Source organism: Rhinoderma darwinii, chromosome 2, assembly GCF_050947455.1.
Source record: "Rhinoderma darwinii isolate aRhiDar2 chromosome 2, aRhiDar2.hap1, whole genome shotgun sequence".
NCBI lineage: Eukaryota > Metazoa > Chordata > Amphibia > Anura > Rhinodermatidae > Rhinoderma > Rhinoderma darwinii.
Window position 1 is genome coordinate 68,906,604 of NC_134688.1, and position 18,944 is coordinate 68,925,547.

The window sequence follows — 18,944 nt, forward strand, 5'->3', positions numbered from 1 at the left end:
TCCAGAGCTGTTTACAAGGGAAAACAGACCCTGCTTTTCAGACGTTTTTTTACCAACTCGCATTTTTCGCGGCGTTTTCACGCCGTTTTCGCGGCGTTTTTTACGTCCGTTTTTGGAGCTGTTTTCATTGGAGTCTATGAGAAAACAGCTCCAAAAACGTCCAAAGAAGTGTCCTGCACTTCTTTTTACGAGGCGTAATTTTACGCGTCGTAATTGCCGTACGACGCGAAAAATTACGCGTCGTGTGGACAATACAGCGTTATACCCATAGAAAGTAATGGGCAGATGTTTGACGACGTATTTGAGACGTATTTCCAGACGTAAAACGAGGCAAAATACGCCTCGTATACGTCTGAAATTTGGCCGTGTGAACATACCCTAAGGCTGGGTTCACACGACCTATTTTCAGTCGTATACGAGGCGTTTTTTGCCTCGTTTTACGTCTGAAAATACGTCTCAAATACGTTGTCAAACATCTGCCCATTACTTTCTATGGGTATAACGCTGTATTGTTCCCACGACGCGTAATTTTACGCGTCGTACGGCAATTACGACGCGTAAAATTACGCCTCATAAAAAGAAGTGCAGGACACTTCTTTGGACGTTTTTGGAGCTGTTTTCTCATAGACTCCAATGAAAACAGCTCCAAAAACGGCTGTAAAAAACGCAGCGAAAACGGCACGAAAAACGCCGTGAAAAATGCGAGTTGCTCAAAAAACGTCTGAAAATCAGGGTCTGTTTTCCCTTGAAAACAGCTCTGTATTTTCAGAAGTTTTTGGTCACTACGTGTGCACATACCCTTAGGGTATGTTCACACGCACTGTTTTCAGGCGTATTTCGAGGCATTTACGCCTCAAAAAACGCCTCAAAAAACGGAAGCTGAACACCTACAAACATCTGCCCAATGAAATCAATGGGGAAAACAGCATTTAGTTACTACGGGGCGTCTTTTTACGCCGCTGTTTTAAAAAACGTAACGTAAAAAGACGCTCCGTAAAAAGGAGTGCATGTCACTTCTTGAGGCGTTTTTTGGAGCTGAGTTTCCATTGAACACTATGGCTGAGTTCACACAGAGTTATTTGCAGGAGGAAAATTCTGCCTCAAAATTCCGTTTGGGATTTTGAGGCAGATTTTGACCTGCCTGAACGACGTTTGCCGCGATTTTCGCTGCGTTTTTCGCTCGCGCCCATTGAGTGCTACGGGCAAAAAACGCAGCGAAATACGCTTTCTCTGCCTCCCATTGATGTCAATGGGAGGTCAGAGGCATAAACACCCAAAGATAGGGCATGACGCTTCTTTTTACCGCGAGACGCTTTTTCCGCTCGTGGTAAAAAACCGCCTCCGCCTCCCACTGAAATCAATGGGAGGCATTTCCGGTCGTTTTTTGGCGTTTTTTGAACAGGGCCTATGAAAAAAGCCTGAAAAAACGCCTCAAAAGAAGCCTGAAAAGAAGCTCCAAATTAAAAGAAGCTTCATTTTCAGCTTCAAAAACGCCTGAGGCTGGGTTCACACGACCTATTTTCAGACGTAAACGAGGCGTATTATGCCTCGTTTTACGTCTGAAAATACGGCTCCAATACGTCGGCAAACATCTGCCCATTCATTTGAATGGGTTTGCCGACGTACTGTGCAGACGACCTGTCATTTACGCGTCGTCGTTTGACAGCTGTCAAACGACGACGCATAAAAATACAGCCTCGTCAAAAGAAGTGCAGGACACTTCTTTGGACGTTTTTGGAGCTGTTTTCTCATAGACTCCAATGAAAACAGCTCCAAAAACGGACGTAAAAAACGCCGCGAAAACGGCGCGAAAAACGCCACGAAAAATGCGAGTTGGTCAAAAAACGTCTGAAAAGCAGGGTCTGTTTTCCCTTGAAAACAGCTCTGGATTTTCAGACGTTTTTGGTCACTACGTGTGCACATACTCTGAAAATCAGAGGCTGTTTTCTCTGAAAACTGTTCCGTATTTTCAGACGTTTTTGACTCAGCGTGTGAACATACCCAAGGGTATGTTCACACGCAAACTAAAAAACGTCTGAAAATACGCAGCTGATTTCAAGGGAAAACAGCCTCTGATTTTAAGAAGTTTTTTAAGCCACTCGCGATATTGCTGCGTTTTTCGCTGCATTTTTTACGGCCGTTTTTGGAGCTGTTTTCTATAGAGTCTATGAAAAATGGCTCCAAAAACGTCCCAATAAGTGACCTGCACTTCTTATTCACTGTGTTTTTTTTACACAGCCGTTTTTCAAAACGGCCACGTAAAAAAAAGCCCGTCGGAACAGAACGCCGTTTTTCCTATTGAAATCAATGGCCAGATGTTTGGAGGCGTTCCGCTTCCGATTTTTACGGCCCGAAAAACGGCTGAAAATAGGCCGTGTGAACATACCCTTACTATTAATGAAAAAGAAGATGGTTGAAAAGGAAAAAATTACATTTTCATCATATTTTTGGGCTATCTGTATATTTATTTCCGGAAATAAGAGCAGATCCCATCAGACAGCCACACATCCCAGGATTCCTTGACTTAAATTTACTTATGTCAACTTAGATAGACACAGTTATAATGCACAGTAGATATCACACTGTATAACACTAGTCTAGGCATAGAAATCAAGTAGGAATCTTAATTTGCCTTGTTAATCCTTTGGATTACTTTACATTCTAGGTTCTTATTTCCATTGCCTTTGAATCCGCTACTTTATACTCCTCTGAACAAAGCCATACTCTCACTAGAGAAAATTTATGATCAACTGTAGACAGATTTATTGCAGACAATGTGAACAACCAGGTCCGTAGCGCCCTACAACAGCTGTCTCTAGTGTATCAAGCAGGTTTTTGTATAAGAAGAATGGCATTAATCATTTTTCCACCTGCTATAATGAAAACATATCTTAAAGGAATTGTTCAAAATTAGTAAAAAAAAACCTTTTACTTCAATGAAGCTGTACTGCAATACCAGACACAAGCCATGTACAGGTGAGGTGCTGTTTTTAAAAAACAAAAAAAAAACAAAAAAAAAAACAGCCATGTTTTCAAATCCTGGACAACCCCTTTAATTTCATAATATTCAAAAATTAAATATATATTTTGCAAAAAAAAATTGGCTGTGAGTATGGGTTCACGACACTGCTTAATTCAGTTGCTGATAATGCTATAAGCCCCCAATCATAATATACACTAATTTGCTAAATGTAGCCCCTTTTAATGTGTGCAATATTACATTTATTAATGGGAAATAGATTTCCATGACTACTAAGGAATAATGAGCTGATTGAGGGGTTCCCGATTAACTCAAACCAGGGGCCCCCACCAAATTATTTCCAGGGGCCCCACAGTATGAAAAGTGGTTGTTCAAACTAGAAAAAATAATCTTTAACTTTTTACATACTTGTCCCATGGTGGCCATATTTGATTTTCCCCTACATACTGTGTGAGGGAGTAAGGGAAAGACATGTATAAATATAGTTCTTGTGTGTAGCTTTCTACATTCAAGTCTATGGGAGCTATGGAAAGAGAAGAGCAAGCTTGCCTTGCCCGGCGGAAGTAAGGAGACCCGTTCTCCAAGGGATGAGACCCCCACCTCTTACCCCATGGACATTTATGGAATAACCTGTGGAAATGTCTGAAATGGGTATCTTCCTGTGATAAAGCTGCTATATATTGTTTGGGGAACTGCAACATATTTCAGAAGTTAAATGTGTTTTAACAATCTTCCCATTCTTCACGTCAACTTCATAGCCGTGTACAGAGACTCAATCATTTTCCAGTTATTTAAACACAAACTACGGCTGGAAGGTCATTTCTACTGGTGTCAATTAACAGAAAAATGCTGGCGAGATATGGAAGTTTTCTAGTTTACTGCACAATCTCAGCATCAGGCGGTTCTAAGGGTGAAAACTGGCACAATCACTTTTAACAGTTCGTGGTTCAGAAAGTCAAGGACAAGGAAGGCTGATTGTGCTAATGACTGTGAGACATTGGAAAATATTCTAATCTCCAGGATGGCATGGTTTTAATTACACAAAAAATGGGACCTGGTCATTGCCGAGGGCACGATAGTTTGTAATTGAGATCAGTATTTGATATGCAAATGATGCTGGAATAGATGAAGCGTCCATATGTTCAGACGCGGACAACTTGGCTTCTCCTTGTGGCACATATATGTAGGGAAAGGGCATGAGATCCTGCATTTATTCTTTCATGCCCCTACTACAGTGTAACTTATTTCTGACAGTACACTCAGAAAATGTTTGTAATGGGAGATATCTGATGTGATTTTGGCAGGAATAGGCACACCTCAACTGTCCCCCGATGACAGAAGTGAGGGGAAAGAAGGATTGGGTATGTTGGATTTCAACATGCCCAACTCTTTGTTCCCGCAGGAGAAAATTGACTTATTCCGATCTCTTTACATTGAAATAAACATGCAAGCTTGGCTGAGCTAAGCATGCATATTTACTATGGAGATAGGTGAAATAGCTGTCTGTAGACAGCTAGTACATGTGTATGGTCAGCTTTACAGCCATTAAAGAGGACCTGTGACCTCTCTTGACATGTTTGTTTTAGTAAATAATCATTTTCCCCATGAAATAAGAATTCTGAAGCATTTTTTCCTTAGAACTTTATGTAGTGCCATTAATCTGTTATTCCTCCTAGAAATGTATGAATAAATTGACATCTGGATGTTACCAGTTGGGGGTGTGTCTCTACACAGACTGACAATGTCCAATCAGAGCTGACCATGTGAGACTGTGTAGGGACACGCCCCATTGACAAGGGAAATGGTAACATCCAGTTGTGAATGTATTCATACATTTCTAGGAGGAATGACAGAGGAATGGCACAATGCAGAGTTTTAAGAAAATATGCTCCAGAAATGTTATTTTATGGGGAATTACTACAATAGACATGTCAGGAGAGGTGACAGGTCTTTTTTTAAAGTGTATCTCCAACAATATAGAAAAAGATTATAGTGCTGCATTTAGGAAACGAATAATGGATTCTGATTCTAAATAGCAGCACGGATCCGCCACGGTCCGAGCTGCGGGCTGCTCATAATTTTGTAATAGGAGACTTCCCCCTAGGCTCCTGTCTCCAGTACGGGAACCAGCTCTGTTGGATCATAAATTCTTGAGCGCTACCCCCCCCCCCTCCCACGTACTGAAGCCTAATCACAGACAGGTATAACTTGCCCATCACTGCATTAAACATACAGTAGGAAACTGGAAGTGAAACCTGGAGTTTTTTTGTTGGAGACTATGACTAACTGGGTAAACAATTTTAGGATTTATTTATGGATTTTTTTTTTTTATCATAGATTGAACAGTAGACCAGTAAGAATCTCAGCATCAATTTTCAGTGTCAGTTGTAATCTGTGCGCTTGCTGCAGCAGAAATTGACATGCTGCAGATGTAAAAAATCCATACGTAAGGAATGCCTGGCGCTGTGTGCAATATGAAGTGCAGCTGAATGTGTAGGAGTATTAGGGTATGTTCACTGTCCCGTACTGAAAACATGATTACAGTACGGGACAGTTGTCCGGCAGCGAGTCAGGGACTCCTAGCGTCATACATAACTATGATGCTAGGAGCCCGGCTCCCTGCACTGTGTTCGGTCCGGTACTTGCGGCCGAAATACATCAGTCAATTACGGACGTAATGACCTCGAGTGAACATACCCTTAGGCTGGATTCACACGAACGTTGCGTTTTTGCGCGCGTGAAAAACGCGCCGTTTTGGTTGCGTTGGAGTTGCGTGTGGCATCTGTTTGGGCAGCGTGATAGGGTGGAGTAATGGAGAGGGCAGCCTACAAAAAGTCACCTTCTCCAACACCTGCTTGCTGTGAGCACATGCATGTTCGCATCAAGATTTCACGTTACCTCACACTTTGGCCCGTGTTTGTTGTTTTTGGGTGGTTTTACAGGTTAAAAAACTACTATTGCTGCAGATGTCAGTTGAAACTGTGCGCATGTGCTCAGAAAGTGAAAAGCCACTTCCTGGTTTGTAGTTGTTTTGTCTAGTCTGCTCAACTCATTTACATAGACTTAACAAGTGTTGCGTGAAAAACGCTGTGCGTACGGAGGTGCTTCTGTGTGCCCTGCGCTGTTTTCACGCACCCATTGACTTCAATGGGTGCGTGATGCGTTGAAAATGCTGTATCAACGGACATGTCGTGCCTTTTTGGCAACGGAGCAACGCTGCGCAAAAACGACGCACATGTCTGCACGGCCCCATAGACTAATATAGGTCCGGGCAACGCGCGTGAAAATCACGCGCGTTGCACGCGCGTATTTTACGTTCGTCTGAATAAAGCCTTACTGTAGACAGAATGAGGACAATGTGATGCATTATATTTAATGGGGTTATATACAAATTAGCAGATAACAGATTATCTAGAACAAATGTTGATTTTCAGGTATAATCATGTCCAATCATGAACCTGAGATAATTTATTCAAGAATTTGCCCATGTATATATCATGATGTGTTGGCATGAATAGGGGCTATTAGCCTGTTTACAGCGTGGCCCCTCATGGTAACACGGCGCCCCCCTTTTTTCCTCCTGTTTTCCTTCAGTTCCTTTTATGTTCATTAATTAAAGGTCATTTGGTTTAACCCTCTTTTTCCCCTATTTTTATTTGGTACTTACCTGTACGAGGTCAGGTTCAGGTCAGTGGTGCCCCACCCACTCGGTCTTGGCAAGCACAGGTTCTGGAAAATTCCTCTGTGGCGGGAAAATCTGGTGTTATCATTGGTTCCCTTTGGTAAATAGGCGGGAATTTTGAATATATATTCCCAGGTTTTGGAGTGGTCTGCTGCCTGTCCGAGTTGGATGAAGAAAAGGAACATCATAGCCCCGCCCCCCTCCCTTTTATTGTCGCGGTATCTTGTTAGTGGGGGGTTAGTCGCCCAGTTTATGGGTGGACAAGGTCATGAATTATTGGTATAATATTTATTGGTTTTTAAAATTTATTAAAATATTTGGTATTTATTACAAGTTTAATATTTATTTATTCTATTTATTATGTAACCCCTTAATAAATACCGCGGCCATTTAATTCCATCTGCATTGTCTCTTGGTCTTTATTTATTAATTACGTTTTTAGTATGTGTGTTTGGAAGGTTGGGTGGCGCTTGTATTACCATGGGACAGAATCAAAACTTGGGCCCAAGAGCTACAAGTAACGCCTCTGTAATTCGCCCTCTGGACCATCTCATTTTTAGGAATTGAGGGCCAACACCATTGTAGAGATAAGTGAAAATCTTCGCGACACTAGCAAAAATGTGCATTGCACGATGGCATAATGGAGCAAACCAATGAAAAAGGCGTTATATAAAGTAAGATAATGAGATTACTAATATGTCAGATGGCAAATTTTCCAGTACATATTTTATATTGATGCGGCAGAACTGAGTTTGGCAGATGCAGTAGAGTTGAGTTTATCAATGACCATGAACCACTGTTATATCAATCTGTGCAACAAATGCATTAGCAGAATTACTGTGATGCAGCACCTAATAATTAAATGACTAATTTAGCTCTGCTACATTGGTTATTGTCACTTTAAAAAAAAAAACGGTCAAATGAAAATGCAGTCATTAGACCCATGGCTCATTTCCGTTTTCAGAACAAAAGATATTTCTGTTCTCACTTAATAGATGTTATTTAGTAATCCACATAGCAATAACGTGTCCTTGACGTATCATTATTAACCGCTGATTGGCTGCTGTGAGCCACTGTATTTCCATTTCTATTAGCTCTCTTCCCATAAGCTCTCCACACAATTTTTGCTTCAATGTCCTGTTTCAGATGACTCTAATGCTGCTGAATTTACAACTCCTTATTACGACAGTGATACCACCCCCAATTTCAACTAAATCAAACATAGATCATCGGGGGGGGGGGGGGGGGTCCAGGTCTTAAGGCTGTAATACAGATATTAAAATATGCCTGTGCTAAGTCCGTCTGAAACTGTTTAGTTAAAAAGACAGCACCCAGCTAGTCACAGGTAACTGCAGACCATCATACATGAAATGTCATGTTACGCAACATTCATTTAACTCAATGAATGCCCCTGAAGAGCCCCCCACAGCGCCTCTCTGCACTAGCTCATAGAGGGGGACCCTAGGCCAGCTGTGCTTACTGCTACTTGTTATTATCGGGCCTGATCTTTCCTATTTTTTTTACTGAAAGTGAACCTAAATGTGATGGATAAAAGGATGTGGCGATTATTCCTGTATAACACCTACCTTCAGTGAGCTGATCCAGGGAAAGGATCTTCCTGATTCCATCCGCTGTGTAGATAGTTCTTACTCCCTGGGGTAGATTCACATTATCAGAAAGAGTTCTGGTCAAATCAGCCAGGAGAGCCTCAAAAGATCGGAATCGGTCAGGGGAAATGGCATATACAATCCCTTTAAAATATCGGTCACCATTGCGATAGAATCTGACTTTCTTAGCCTTCTTCTCTGTACTCAGGGCCTGCAGAGTACGGGTTCGGTAAAAACTGCAGTGGGCACTATGGGTTGGACTTGGTAGCCCATTGGCCCGAGAACCTCTGCTGTACCTTTGCGCTTTATCACGCTCATCAAAATGTTCAAGCTCCATGTCTCTCCCCAAGGACATTGTAGAGAGTCTGTAAAGGGAACAAAAATGTTATTCACTGACAGACTCGAAACTCTGCTGTACATATAAATAGCAATGATTGCCATATAATTGTATAAAAACACCTTACGTGGGCTGCAGGAAAAAAACATGTCTCTTATTAACACTGCTACTATTTTAGTAGCATTGTATGACTAGGCCGGCTTGGGTTACAATTACGTATATTTGTTAGAGAACCATTTATAGCTAGGAGATATTTCTTTGGTAGATATTGAAAAGAACACAAACACTAGTAAAGCAATAACAAACATATAAAATAGAAATGTTACATACAACGCCTGGCATCCAGAAATGTCATCTAGATCTATTAGAACAATAGGCGATTAACAATAAATTGTGTAAGTTTAATACTGACAAGCCTCAATGTTTTACACGGCCAAATATAGATCATTTCAATATTAAATTATTCATAGTCTTGTACCTTGACACAGTTTAATACAAAGATGGCAAACCAGTTTCCCTCAATCTTAATTTAATCAATTTACTGCTAAGTAACCGTTCATATATGGGGGATACACTGTTATATAGGCGAAGAAAAATAAATTGGAATGTAATTGTTAAAGGGGTTTTCAGTGGGATAGGTCATCAATATCAGATCGGTCGGGGTCCAACTCTAACTGATTGAAGCGGCTGTGGCTCTCCGGTGAACACTGTGGCCTCTCAATTGCTCACCAGGCACAGCTTCACACATTCACTAGTGGCAGATTTGGATATAGCATCACCACAAAGGAGATGGGCAGATTTCTTATCCACAACAAAAGTTATTAAGACGTCTTCCCTCAAACATATATGTAAATCCAGGATTGCCTGGTACTGCTGCACTTTTCAGCTTAGCCCCATTCAAGTGAATAAGACTGAGCTGCAGTACCAGGCACAGCCACTTAAAAATATCAGGAGCTATGCCTGGTAAGCAATGCAGAGGACGCAGTGATCACCGGAGGCCCCTTCATTCAGCTGATCGGTGGGGGTGCTGGTAGACGGACCTCCACCGATCTGATATTAATGACCTATTCTAAGAATAGGTCATCAATATCAAAGTCCTAAAAAAAACAACTTTAAAGATGTCTCACAAAGACAAGTACAAACGCGTAACTTTAAGCTCTTAGACTCCAATGCAAAATCTGTAAGGGTATGTTCACACGAGGGCGTCCGTAACGGCTGAAATGACGGGGATGTTTCAGCCTGAAAACATCCCCGTAATTTCAGCCGTAACGGCATGTGCAGGCGCTTGAACGCCGCGTCAATTACGGACGTAATTGGCGCTGCTATTCATTGGAGTCAATGAATAACGGCTATAATAACGGCCAAAGAAGTGACAGGTCACTTCTTTGACGCGGGCGTCTATTTACGCGCCGTCATTTGACAGCGGCGCGTAAATTACGCATCGTGTGGACAGACAAACGTCTGCCCATTGCTTTCAATGGGCAGATGTTTGTCAGCGCTATTGAGGCGCTATTTTCGGACGTAATTCGGGGCAAAAACGCCCGAATTACGTCCGTAATTAGTGCGTGTGAACATACCCTTACAGGGCCCCCCACCTACCATATGCCTTTTATTACACTGGTGTCTACTTATGAGATAAAGGGGCATTCATGACTCTTACTTGGATTTGACTGCTATCTCTGCACCTCTATAGCAACGACCCTGGACAAGTCTTTTTAAATGGAAAGCTGGCCCGGAAGCAAATGTAAAGAGGTTCTGTCACTAGTTTAGTAAAGCCCAATATCCTAGCTAATCTAATAGGCGCTGTCACACTGGTAATACTAGTGAAAATTGGGTCCCAAAAAGTTTATTATTTTAAAAGTTATGAGATTTTTTTCTAAATATGCAAATGAGTCTATACTAGACAAGTGGGAGGTAACAGCAGCCATTCTCCTGAGGTGCAGCTACCTTATAGCCTCTGACGCTGTCCTATCAGCATGAAGCTGCTTCACACAGTGTGAGAGACTGAGGCTGGGAGAAGGGGGATCCCTTAAAATAACAAATATTGGTTCTGGTGGCATATGAAAGAGGAGATTCTAATCTTTCATATCTTACAGGATCGCAGTTCTAGGTGTGAAACAACCGGATATATCACCTTTTGAAAACACAGTCGGTAATGGAAGCTGTGTACTATATGCATATACAGTGCCCATTCCCGACTTTGTTTTCAACTGGTGATATCTCTGGTTGTTTCACAGCTAGAACGGCGATTCTGGTGCCATATGAAAGATTAGAATCTTATATTTCATATGCTATCAGAACTACTGTTCTAGGTGGTCCAGAGCCTGAGATAAGTGATCCCCTTCCCTCCAGCCTCAGTCTCCCACAGTGTGTGAAGCAGCTTCATGCTGATAGGACAGCGTCAGAGGCTATGACGTAGCTCCACCTCAGGAGAATCGCTGCTGTTGACACCCACTTGTCAAGTATAGCCTCATTTGCATATTTAGAAAAAAGCTCATAACTTTTAAAATAATAAATGTTTAGGGACACAATTTTCACTAGTATTATCAGTGTGACAGCGCCTATTAAATTAGCTAGGAGATTGGGCATTACTAAACTAGTGACAGATCCTATTTAAAGATGTAACATTCATTGTTGCATGCGATATATGAATAATTTATCTTTTATATGTCCTTTTCATACATTTATCTACAGATGAAATGAGCCCAACAAATTTATCTGCACGTACCAAGCAAAACAAAATTTGTCTTCTACACACACTTTGAGCTGTTCCAATGATTATATATAGTCAATACCCAAATATTTATATTCCTGGAAATCACTATGCTCCAAAGGACTCAACTATTCAGAACACATGCCCACAGTGGCTACCATGTCGAATGAATGTTTTGTATGACATATCTCACCGGTGAAGATGACCATTGTCTGTGGCCAACCTGCTGACCACTCATGCTCAGCGTGATCCCAACACTGTCATCTACCAATTCTCTAGAGAACTTATACATTGTGCTTGTGCACCAGGCTAAATGCCAAAGACATTCTTACTGGGCATCTCAGTGAGTACATGGCCACACACACGAATGCCCCCGTCATCGTATGGTAGCAGGAAGAATCAGTAGCATGGTACCTGTGGGGTTTGCCTCAGAAACGGCATATATAATACATTAATAACTGCATGACCTACATAACTTATTCATATCTGCTTTTCATATTATGATGTAGCTGAGCTAAATTTGTCATTGATCTGCATGGTAATAACTCTTTAAATTAAAACAATGTTCTGCAGTCACTGCAATGAGTTGTGATAGGGCAAAGCCCCACGTGGCGGAATTGCTCTGGAATTCCGCTGCGGACACTCCGCAGCGTTAATCCGCAGCGGACCCGTTTCTCCATTGCCTTCCACTGCTTTTTAGTAGTGTTCGTTTAGACGATGCGGAAACTTCCGCTGCGGAGCATAGGCTGCGGTGCGGAATTTGGTGTCCGCAGCATACAATGGATGTTGCGGACGTGTGGCGGACTGGTTGCGGACTCATTGCGGAAGTTCTCCATTGACTTCAATGGAGATTCTAAATTCCGCAATGAAGTCCGCAGATGTCATGTACATGTTATGTGTGCTGCGGAGCGTATTGGTTTTTTAACATGACATTTCTTCATTCTGGCTGGACCTATGTATTTCTAGGTCTACAGCCAGACTGAGAAAGTCAATGGGGCTCCCGTAAGTACGGGAGCGTTGCTAGGCGACGTCACTGTCCAGGGTGCTGAAAGAGTTAAGCGATCGGCAGTAACTGTTTCAGCACCCTGGACAGTGACTTCCGATCACAATATACATCAACCTGTAAAAAAAAAAGAATTTCATACTTACGAGAACTCCCTGCTTCTTCCTCCAGTCCGACCTCCCGGGACGACGATTCAGTCCAAGTGACGGCTGCAGCCAATCACAGGCTGCAGCCAATGACAGGCTGCAGCGGTCACATGGACTGCCGCGTCATCCAGGGAGGTCGGGCTGGATGCCGAAAGAGGGACGCGTCACCAAGACAACGGCCGGTAAGTATGAATTTCTTTAACTTTCACTAGGGAAAGTGCTGTCCCTTCTCTCTATCCTGCACTGATAGAGAGAAGGGAAGTACTTTCACCTCAATACGCAACAGCCAGTCCGCATCAATTTACTGCACATTTTGGGCAGATCCGCAACAGGATCTGCAACGCAGACAGTTGCGGAAGAAATACGCCACGTGGGGCCATGCTGGATTCACACGAGCATGTTCGGTCCATAATGGACGGAATGTATTTCGGTCGCATATATATATGTGTGTGTGTATGTATGTATGTATATATATATATATATATATATATATATATATATATATAATATGCCATTACCTCAGTTTCCCACAGACTACTGTGATTTACCATATGTGATTCATTTTGCATATACTGAAAATCTGTTAAACTCTGTAGATCAAATCAAACTTTATCTATGAATTATATCTAAAACATAATCTAAAAATAAGTCCTGCTTTCAAGCTCCTCTTTGGATTTCTGACAGGTGTGTGGGCAGATATTCATGCCTGAGTCTTACATGCCTGGATGTAATTTGGTAGAGATAGAAAATAGAAGTAGTTTGAGGGCCTCACAGCTGCGTGTACACAGCCATCGAATGTCTGGTGTATTGTTCCCTGTACAATGGGATGTAGGCAGCTGATATCTGTCCATATTGTGGAAGTGACAAAGTGAAATGGCTGAGATTTGGCCTTCGCCTATGGCAAATCAAGCCATCCCACTGGTGTCAGTGTCAGGGGCTGTCACATTATATAATGTATAGGTAGTTTTAGGCTAAGGGTATGTTAACACGCAGTGAGCAAAAACGACTGAAAATACGAAGCTGTTTTCAGGCGAAAACAGCTCCTGATTTTCAGACGTTTTTTAACAACTCGCGTTATTCGCAGCGTTTTTTACGGCCGTTTTGGAACTATTTTTCAATGGAGTCAATGAAAAACGACTCCAAAAACGTCACAAGAAGTGTCCTGCACTTATTTTGACGAGCCGCCATTTTACACGCCGTATTTTGACAGCGATGCGTAAAATAAAGGCTCGTGGGAACAGAACATCGTAACTCCCATTGAAAGCAATGGGCAGAGGTTTGTAGGCGTATTAGGGGCGTTTTTTCAGGCGTAATTCGAGGTGTAAAACGCCCGGATTATGTCTGAAACCACTGCGTGTGAACATACCCTCACACTTCTTGTTGTAGTGCACACCACAAATATCACCATCTCCCAGCATTGTGAAAAACGCAGCAAAATCCGCACCATTATCTGCAGTAAAAAACGCAGGAAATGGTGCGGTTTTTCCACAGCAGAATGTCTGCTAGTTTCTGCGGAATTGCTGCAGAAATTTTCTGCAGCAATTACGTTACGTGTGGACAAGCCCTTAGGCTGGGTTCCCACATAGTGTGGAATTTCCGCAACAGAATTCTGTGTGGAAATTCCGCAGTGTTTACAGTAGCAGCAAAGTGGATGAGATTTAGAAAATGGCCATGCTGCGGGAAAAAACGCAGCGCAAACGCTAATAACTTCACCTGCGGTGCGGAATTTAATTCCGCAGCATGTCAATTTATGCTGCGTTTTTGTTCATTTTCCGTTTCAGCTTTTCCACATTGAATTCAATGGGGATGTAAAACCTGCAACAGAAAGCCAAGTGTTGCGACTTTTTGGTGTAATCACAGCGTTTACGCCAGAAAAATCGCAGCGCCAGAAAAAAATCCTCATACCCAGAACGCCCTCCTTCTTCCTGCAGTCCGGCCTCCTGGGATGATGATGCATCTCATGTGACCGCTGCAGCCAATCACAGGCTGCAGTGTCACATGGCTTGAAACGTCATCCAGGGAGGCCGGAGCGGATGTCAGAGGAGGGGGCAAGTATGAACGGCTTTTGGATGGAATGTCCTGCGGGTTCTAGGTCTGACACGCTGCGTGATTTGTACGCAGCATATCAGTCCCGTGGGAACCCGGCCTATCTCTCCCAAAGCTCTTAACCCTAAGGCCAGATACACACGAACGTGGGAAAATAGATTTGAAAAACATGAAGTTTTTCACCTCCGAGATGCCCTCGCACGGATTCCGTTTTTACGGATCACCATGGACTTGAGTCTATCGAGGGATCCGTGAAAACGGAACAAAATAGGACATGTTCTATTTTTCAACTGAACCTTCACACGATCCATTCAAACAATGGCCGTGTGAACGGCCCCATTGAATTACATGCGTCCATGTGACGGCCGTTGTTTTAATGGCCGTCACACGGACGTACTCTACGTTCGTCTGAATTCGGCCTCAGGGAAAGATTCCAACAATAACTTTGCAATGGGGGCTGAAATTTTTGTCATTCTCTAATATATTTTTGAAGCTCCAATGTGGAGCTTTACTTTATATAATGTCTTCTCATGATTGTTTTATGAGCCAGTTATAAATACATTATTTAAGTGTTTGGAGTTGATCTGTAAAGTGTGGATTCTAACATTATAAATAATCGAATTCTGCTTATATGTATAATTACTACGCTAGGGCCGCCATTCATTATAAATGTGACAATGTGTTGCCTCCAGTTGGGAAAGACTTTCTTCAATGGTCAGGAGGCCGGTGCATTGTCAATGTGACCTTGGAGCCATCTGTTAGTATACAATGCCCTATTCCTCTGGACTACTCCCTCTGAATGGACATTGTCTTTATTGGGGCAAACATCTGTGCACGCTGCATATGTCCCATTGACTAGTTTTATGGGTCTGCTGTTTATCACTTTCTTATGGACATCAGGCAATGGAGATGACTGTTCATTTAATACTTGACAAGCAGCTTTGCTTTTCTGCCCCCTAGTCAGGAGACTCCGTTATATGGTTTTATTTTTTTTTATTTTTTTTATACGTGCACACATATTATGATTACAAATCTAATAATGTATATTTTACAGCATCTCTTAGGCCTTATTCACACGAACGTGCTTAACGTCCGTGATACGCGCGTGAAAATCACGCACGTCGCACGGCCCTATGTTAGTAAATGGGGCCGTTCAGACAGTCCGTGATTTTCACGCAGCGTATGTCCACTGCGTAAAGCTCACGACATGTCCTATACTTGGGCGTTTTTCACGCATCACGCACCCATTGAAATCATGATTCGCGCAACAGTAGATAAAGAAATGAAGGAAAAAATAAAAGCACTTCCTTAATTTCTTTTTCTAAACATCAAAACCGCGTGTCATAAGGATGGCAAATGCGTGAAAATCACGCACTCACGCAGCACATATTGATGACACACGGAACTGCAACGCGCAAAAAAACGCGGTGTTTTTTGCGCACGCTAAACGGACACGTTCGTGTGAATAAGGCCTATTATAATGTGTAATATCTGTTCACTGTGGTTTTGCTGCTACGAAAGAATGCAGCAGAGAAAAACTGTAGGGGTATGTTCACACGCAGTGTTTTCAGATGTAATTCGGGCGTTGTTCTGTTCCCACGAGCCTTTATTTTACGCGGCGCTGTCAAAATACGGCGTGTAAAAGGACGGCTCGTCAAAAGAAGTGCAGGACACTTCTTGGGACATTTTTGGAGCCGTTTTCCATAGACTCTATTGAAAAAAGCTCCAAAAACGGATGTAAAAAACGCTGCGAAAATCACGAGTGGCTTAAAAAACGTCTGAAAATCAGGAGCTGTTTTCTCTTGAAAACAGCTCTGTATTTTGAGACGTTTTTGGCTCGTGTGAACATACCCTGAAAATGCAGCGTTATTGGGGATTTTGAAGTCGGATCCAATTCTATCAGCTTCAGTATAAATAGGGGTCGTCATGAAGAGACAACCCCTTTAAGGCTGGGTTCACACAGAACCTTTTGCTGCGTTTTTGTGGCGTTTTTAATGGCGTTTTTTAGTGCAGCCAAATGTTACATTAAAGTCCATAGTAACATATAACATGCACTACACACAACTGTGTCTTAGTTTGTGCTGGTTTTGGGGCAATTTTGTGGTCAGTGACATTTTTTCCAAACGCAGCATGCTCTGGGTACAGCATTTTTTTCAGATGTTTTTCCCATAGACTTCTCTATAGGACTTAAAAAAGCATGTATAAAGTAACACTAAATAAAAAATGCCATAAAAAAAAAGCATGTCACATTCTATTAACGCTGGTGTTTTTTGGGAATTTTTTTTTGATATGTCTAAATTGCCAGAATTTTTTTTTGTGTTAGGGTAAGGCCACTCGGAGCGGCCCTGACATGGTCGCAACACGGCTAACAACCGCGCTGGCAATATGTATGGTGCGGCTGTCAAACAGCCTATTAGCGTCCCTTTATCTGCAAAATCGTGCGGCCATGAATTAATACACCCTTTATGGCCGCACGATTTTGCAGGTTACAGCAAGTTACCCCCCTATTCATTCTCTATGGCAGCACCGGAAAAAGCCGAACACTGCACTCAGCTATCTCCGGCACTCCCATAGAGAATGAATGGAGCGGCAGTGCGCATGCGCATGTAACCAGAATACCCCTTACCCGTGTGACCTTAGAGTATGTTCACGCGCAGGCAAAAACAGCTCCTGATTTTCAGACGTTTTTTTTAACAACTCACGTTTTTCGCTGCATTTTTTGTCAATGAAAAACGCCTCCAGAAACGTCCCAAGAACTGTCTTGCACTTCTTTTGACGAGCCGTCATTTTACGCGCCGTGTTTTGACAGCAACGCGTAAAATACAAGCTCGTGGGAACGGAACATCGTATTGAAAGCAATGGGCAGATGTTTGTAGGCGTTTTTTCAGGCGTAATTTGAGGCGTAAAACGCTCGAATTACGTCTGAAAATAAGCCGTGTGAACATACCCTTACCCTTAAGGAGTCCAGCATCAGAAGTGAGGGAAGAGGATCACTGTGTTAGGCCTTATTTACACGAATGTGTGCGTTTTTCGCGCGTTGCAGTTCCGTGTGTCATAAGTGTTTGGTGCGTGTCTGCGTTATTTTCGCACGTATGGCATCCTTATGTCACGTGTTTTTGATGTATGTAAAATGAAATGAAGGAGGTGGTTTTCTTTTTCTCTTCATTTCTTGAGCAACTGTTGCGCGAATCACGCACAGCACACGGATGTGCGTCCGTGTGATGTCCGTGATTTTCACGCACCCATTGACTTCAATGGTTGTTTGATGCGCAAAAAACGCTCAAGTATAGGACACACAGTGAGTTTCACGCAGCAGACACACGCGGCGTGAAAAACACGGAATGTCTGAATGGCCCCATTGACTTACATAGCTCCGTGCGACGTGCGTGAAATACGCTCGTGTAAATAAGGCCTTACTGCCACTTAAAAAAATGGAGGAACAGAGGACAAGGTTGGAAGTAGAAGCGGATAAAGAAATGCAGAGCACGCAGAGGCCAACAGGAAGGGGGGAAGAGACAGGAGTTTTGGGGCCCCATGGTTGTACATTCGTCTTATATCATGCCTGACATTGTACGTTGTCTTTGTAGGAAATGTGTTTATTCAAAGAATATTATAAAAAAATTCTAAATTAGGTAGAAAAAAATTCAACAAACTTATGTGGTTACCTGTAAAGCCGGCCATGCAAGGTACAATTTTGGGGGAATATCGGCATATATTTAATATTTTAACTTGATCCGAATTATTACAAGGGATATCATTTCAATGACATTTGTGATTTTTATTAGTGATCGATCATTTCTTTCTGTAGTAGAAATTAATTCACTATATGTTGTAATTACACCAACTTTTGTATCCAAAAACTGCACGGTACTCTTGTTGTTGTAGTGTATTCTTATTTCTACTCACCCTTTCCATACGGACTAACCTGTGATATTATCCCTAAGGTCTTAATCACACAATGCAGATTTGCTGCAGATTTTGCATGTATATTATAAACCAAAATCAGAAACCTAAACAGAAAAAATATATAAAGGAAGGCCTTAAAGTATCTCTTCTTCTGGATCCAATTCTGGTTTTGGCCTAAAAAATGTGTGCAAAAGCTGCATCAAATCTGCACCGTGTGAACAAGGCCTAAGCTTGACACCACCGTAGTCATGGTTTCCATATGCTGCACTGATAATGGTTAACAAACAGCTGCGGCAAGGTTTTATCTTTAGTTCTGGATGAAGACTTGGCCACAGAGGAATAAATTAACTATTTATACATCTCTTCCCACAATCCATAACTAAGTATTCAGCCCCTTCTTCTTCAGTTATGTGATGGTTGTGAGATATGAAAACACCTTCTCTTATGAAGGTCTTGCTATTTGTAATGTGAGTCACTTTCAGGGGGGATTTACACGAGCGCGTGCGTTTTGCGCACGCAAAAAA

At 42.2% G+C, this 18,944-nt stretch overlaps 1 protein-coding gene across 3 annotated transcripts in view; it reads right to left on the minus strand.

Annotated features, from left to right (window-relative positions):
- DCLK1 (doublecortin like kinase 1) overlaps window positions 1-18,944 on the minus strand; it is a 383,441-nt gene that overhangs the window by 329,445 nt on the left and 35,052 nt on the right. For all 3 annotated transcript variants that reach the window (XM_075851721.1, XM_075851722.1, XM_075851724.1), the window contains exon 2: window positions 8,249-8,634. In XM_075851721.1, coding sequence (XP_075707836.1) covers window positions 8,249-8,624 — 376 coding nt within the window. In that variant the 5' untranslated portion in view covers window positions 8,625-8,634. The remainder of the gene's footprint in view (window positions 1-8,248; window positions 8,635-18,944) is intronic.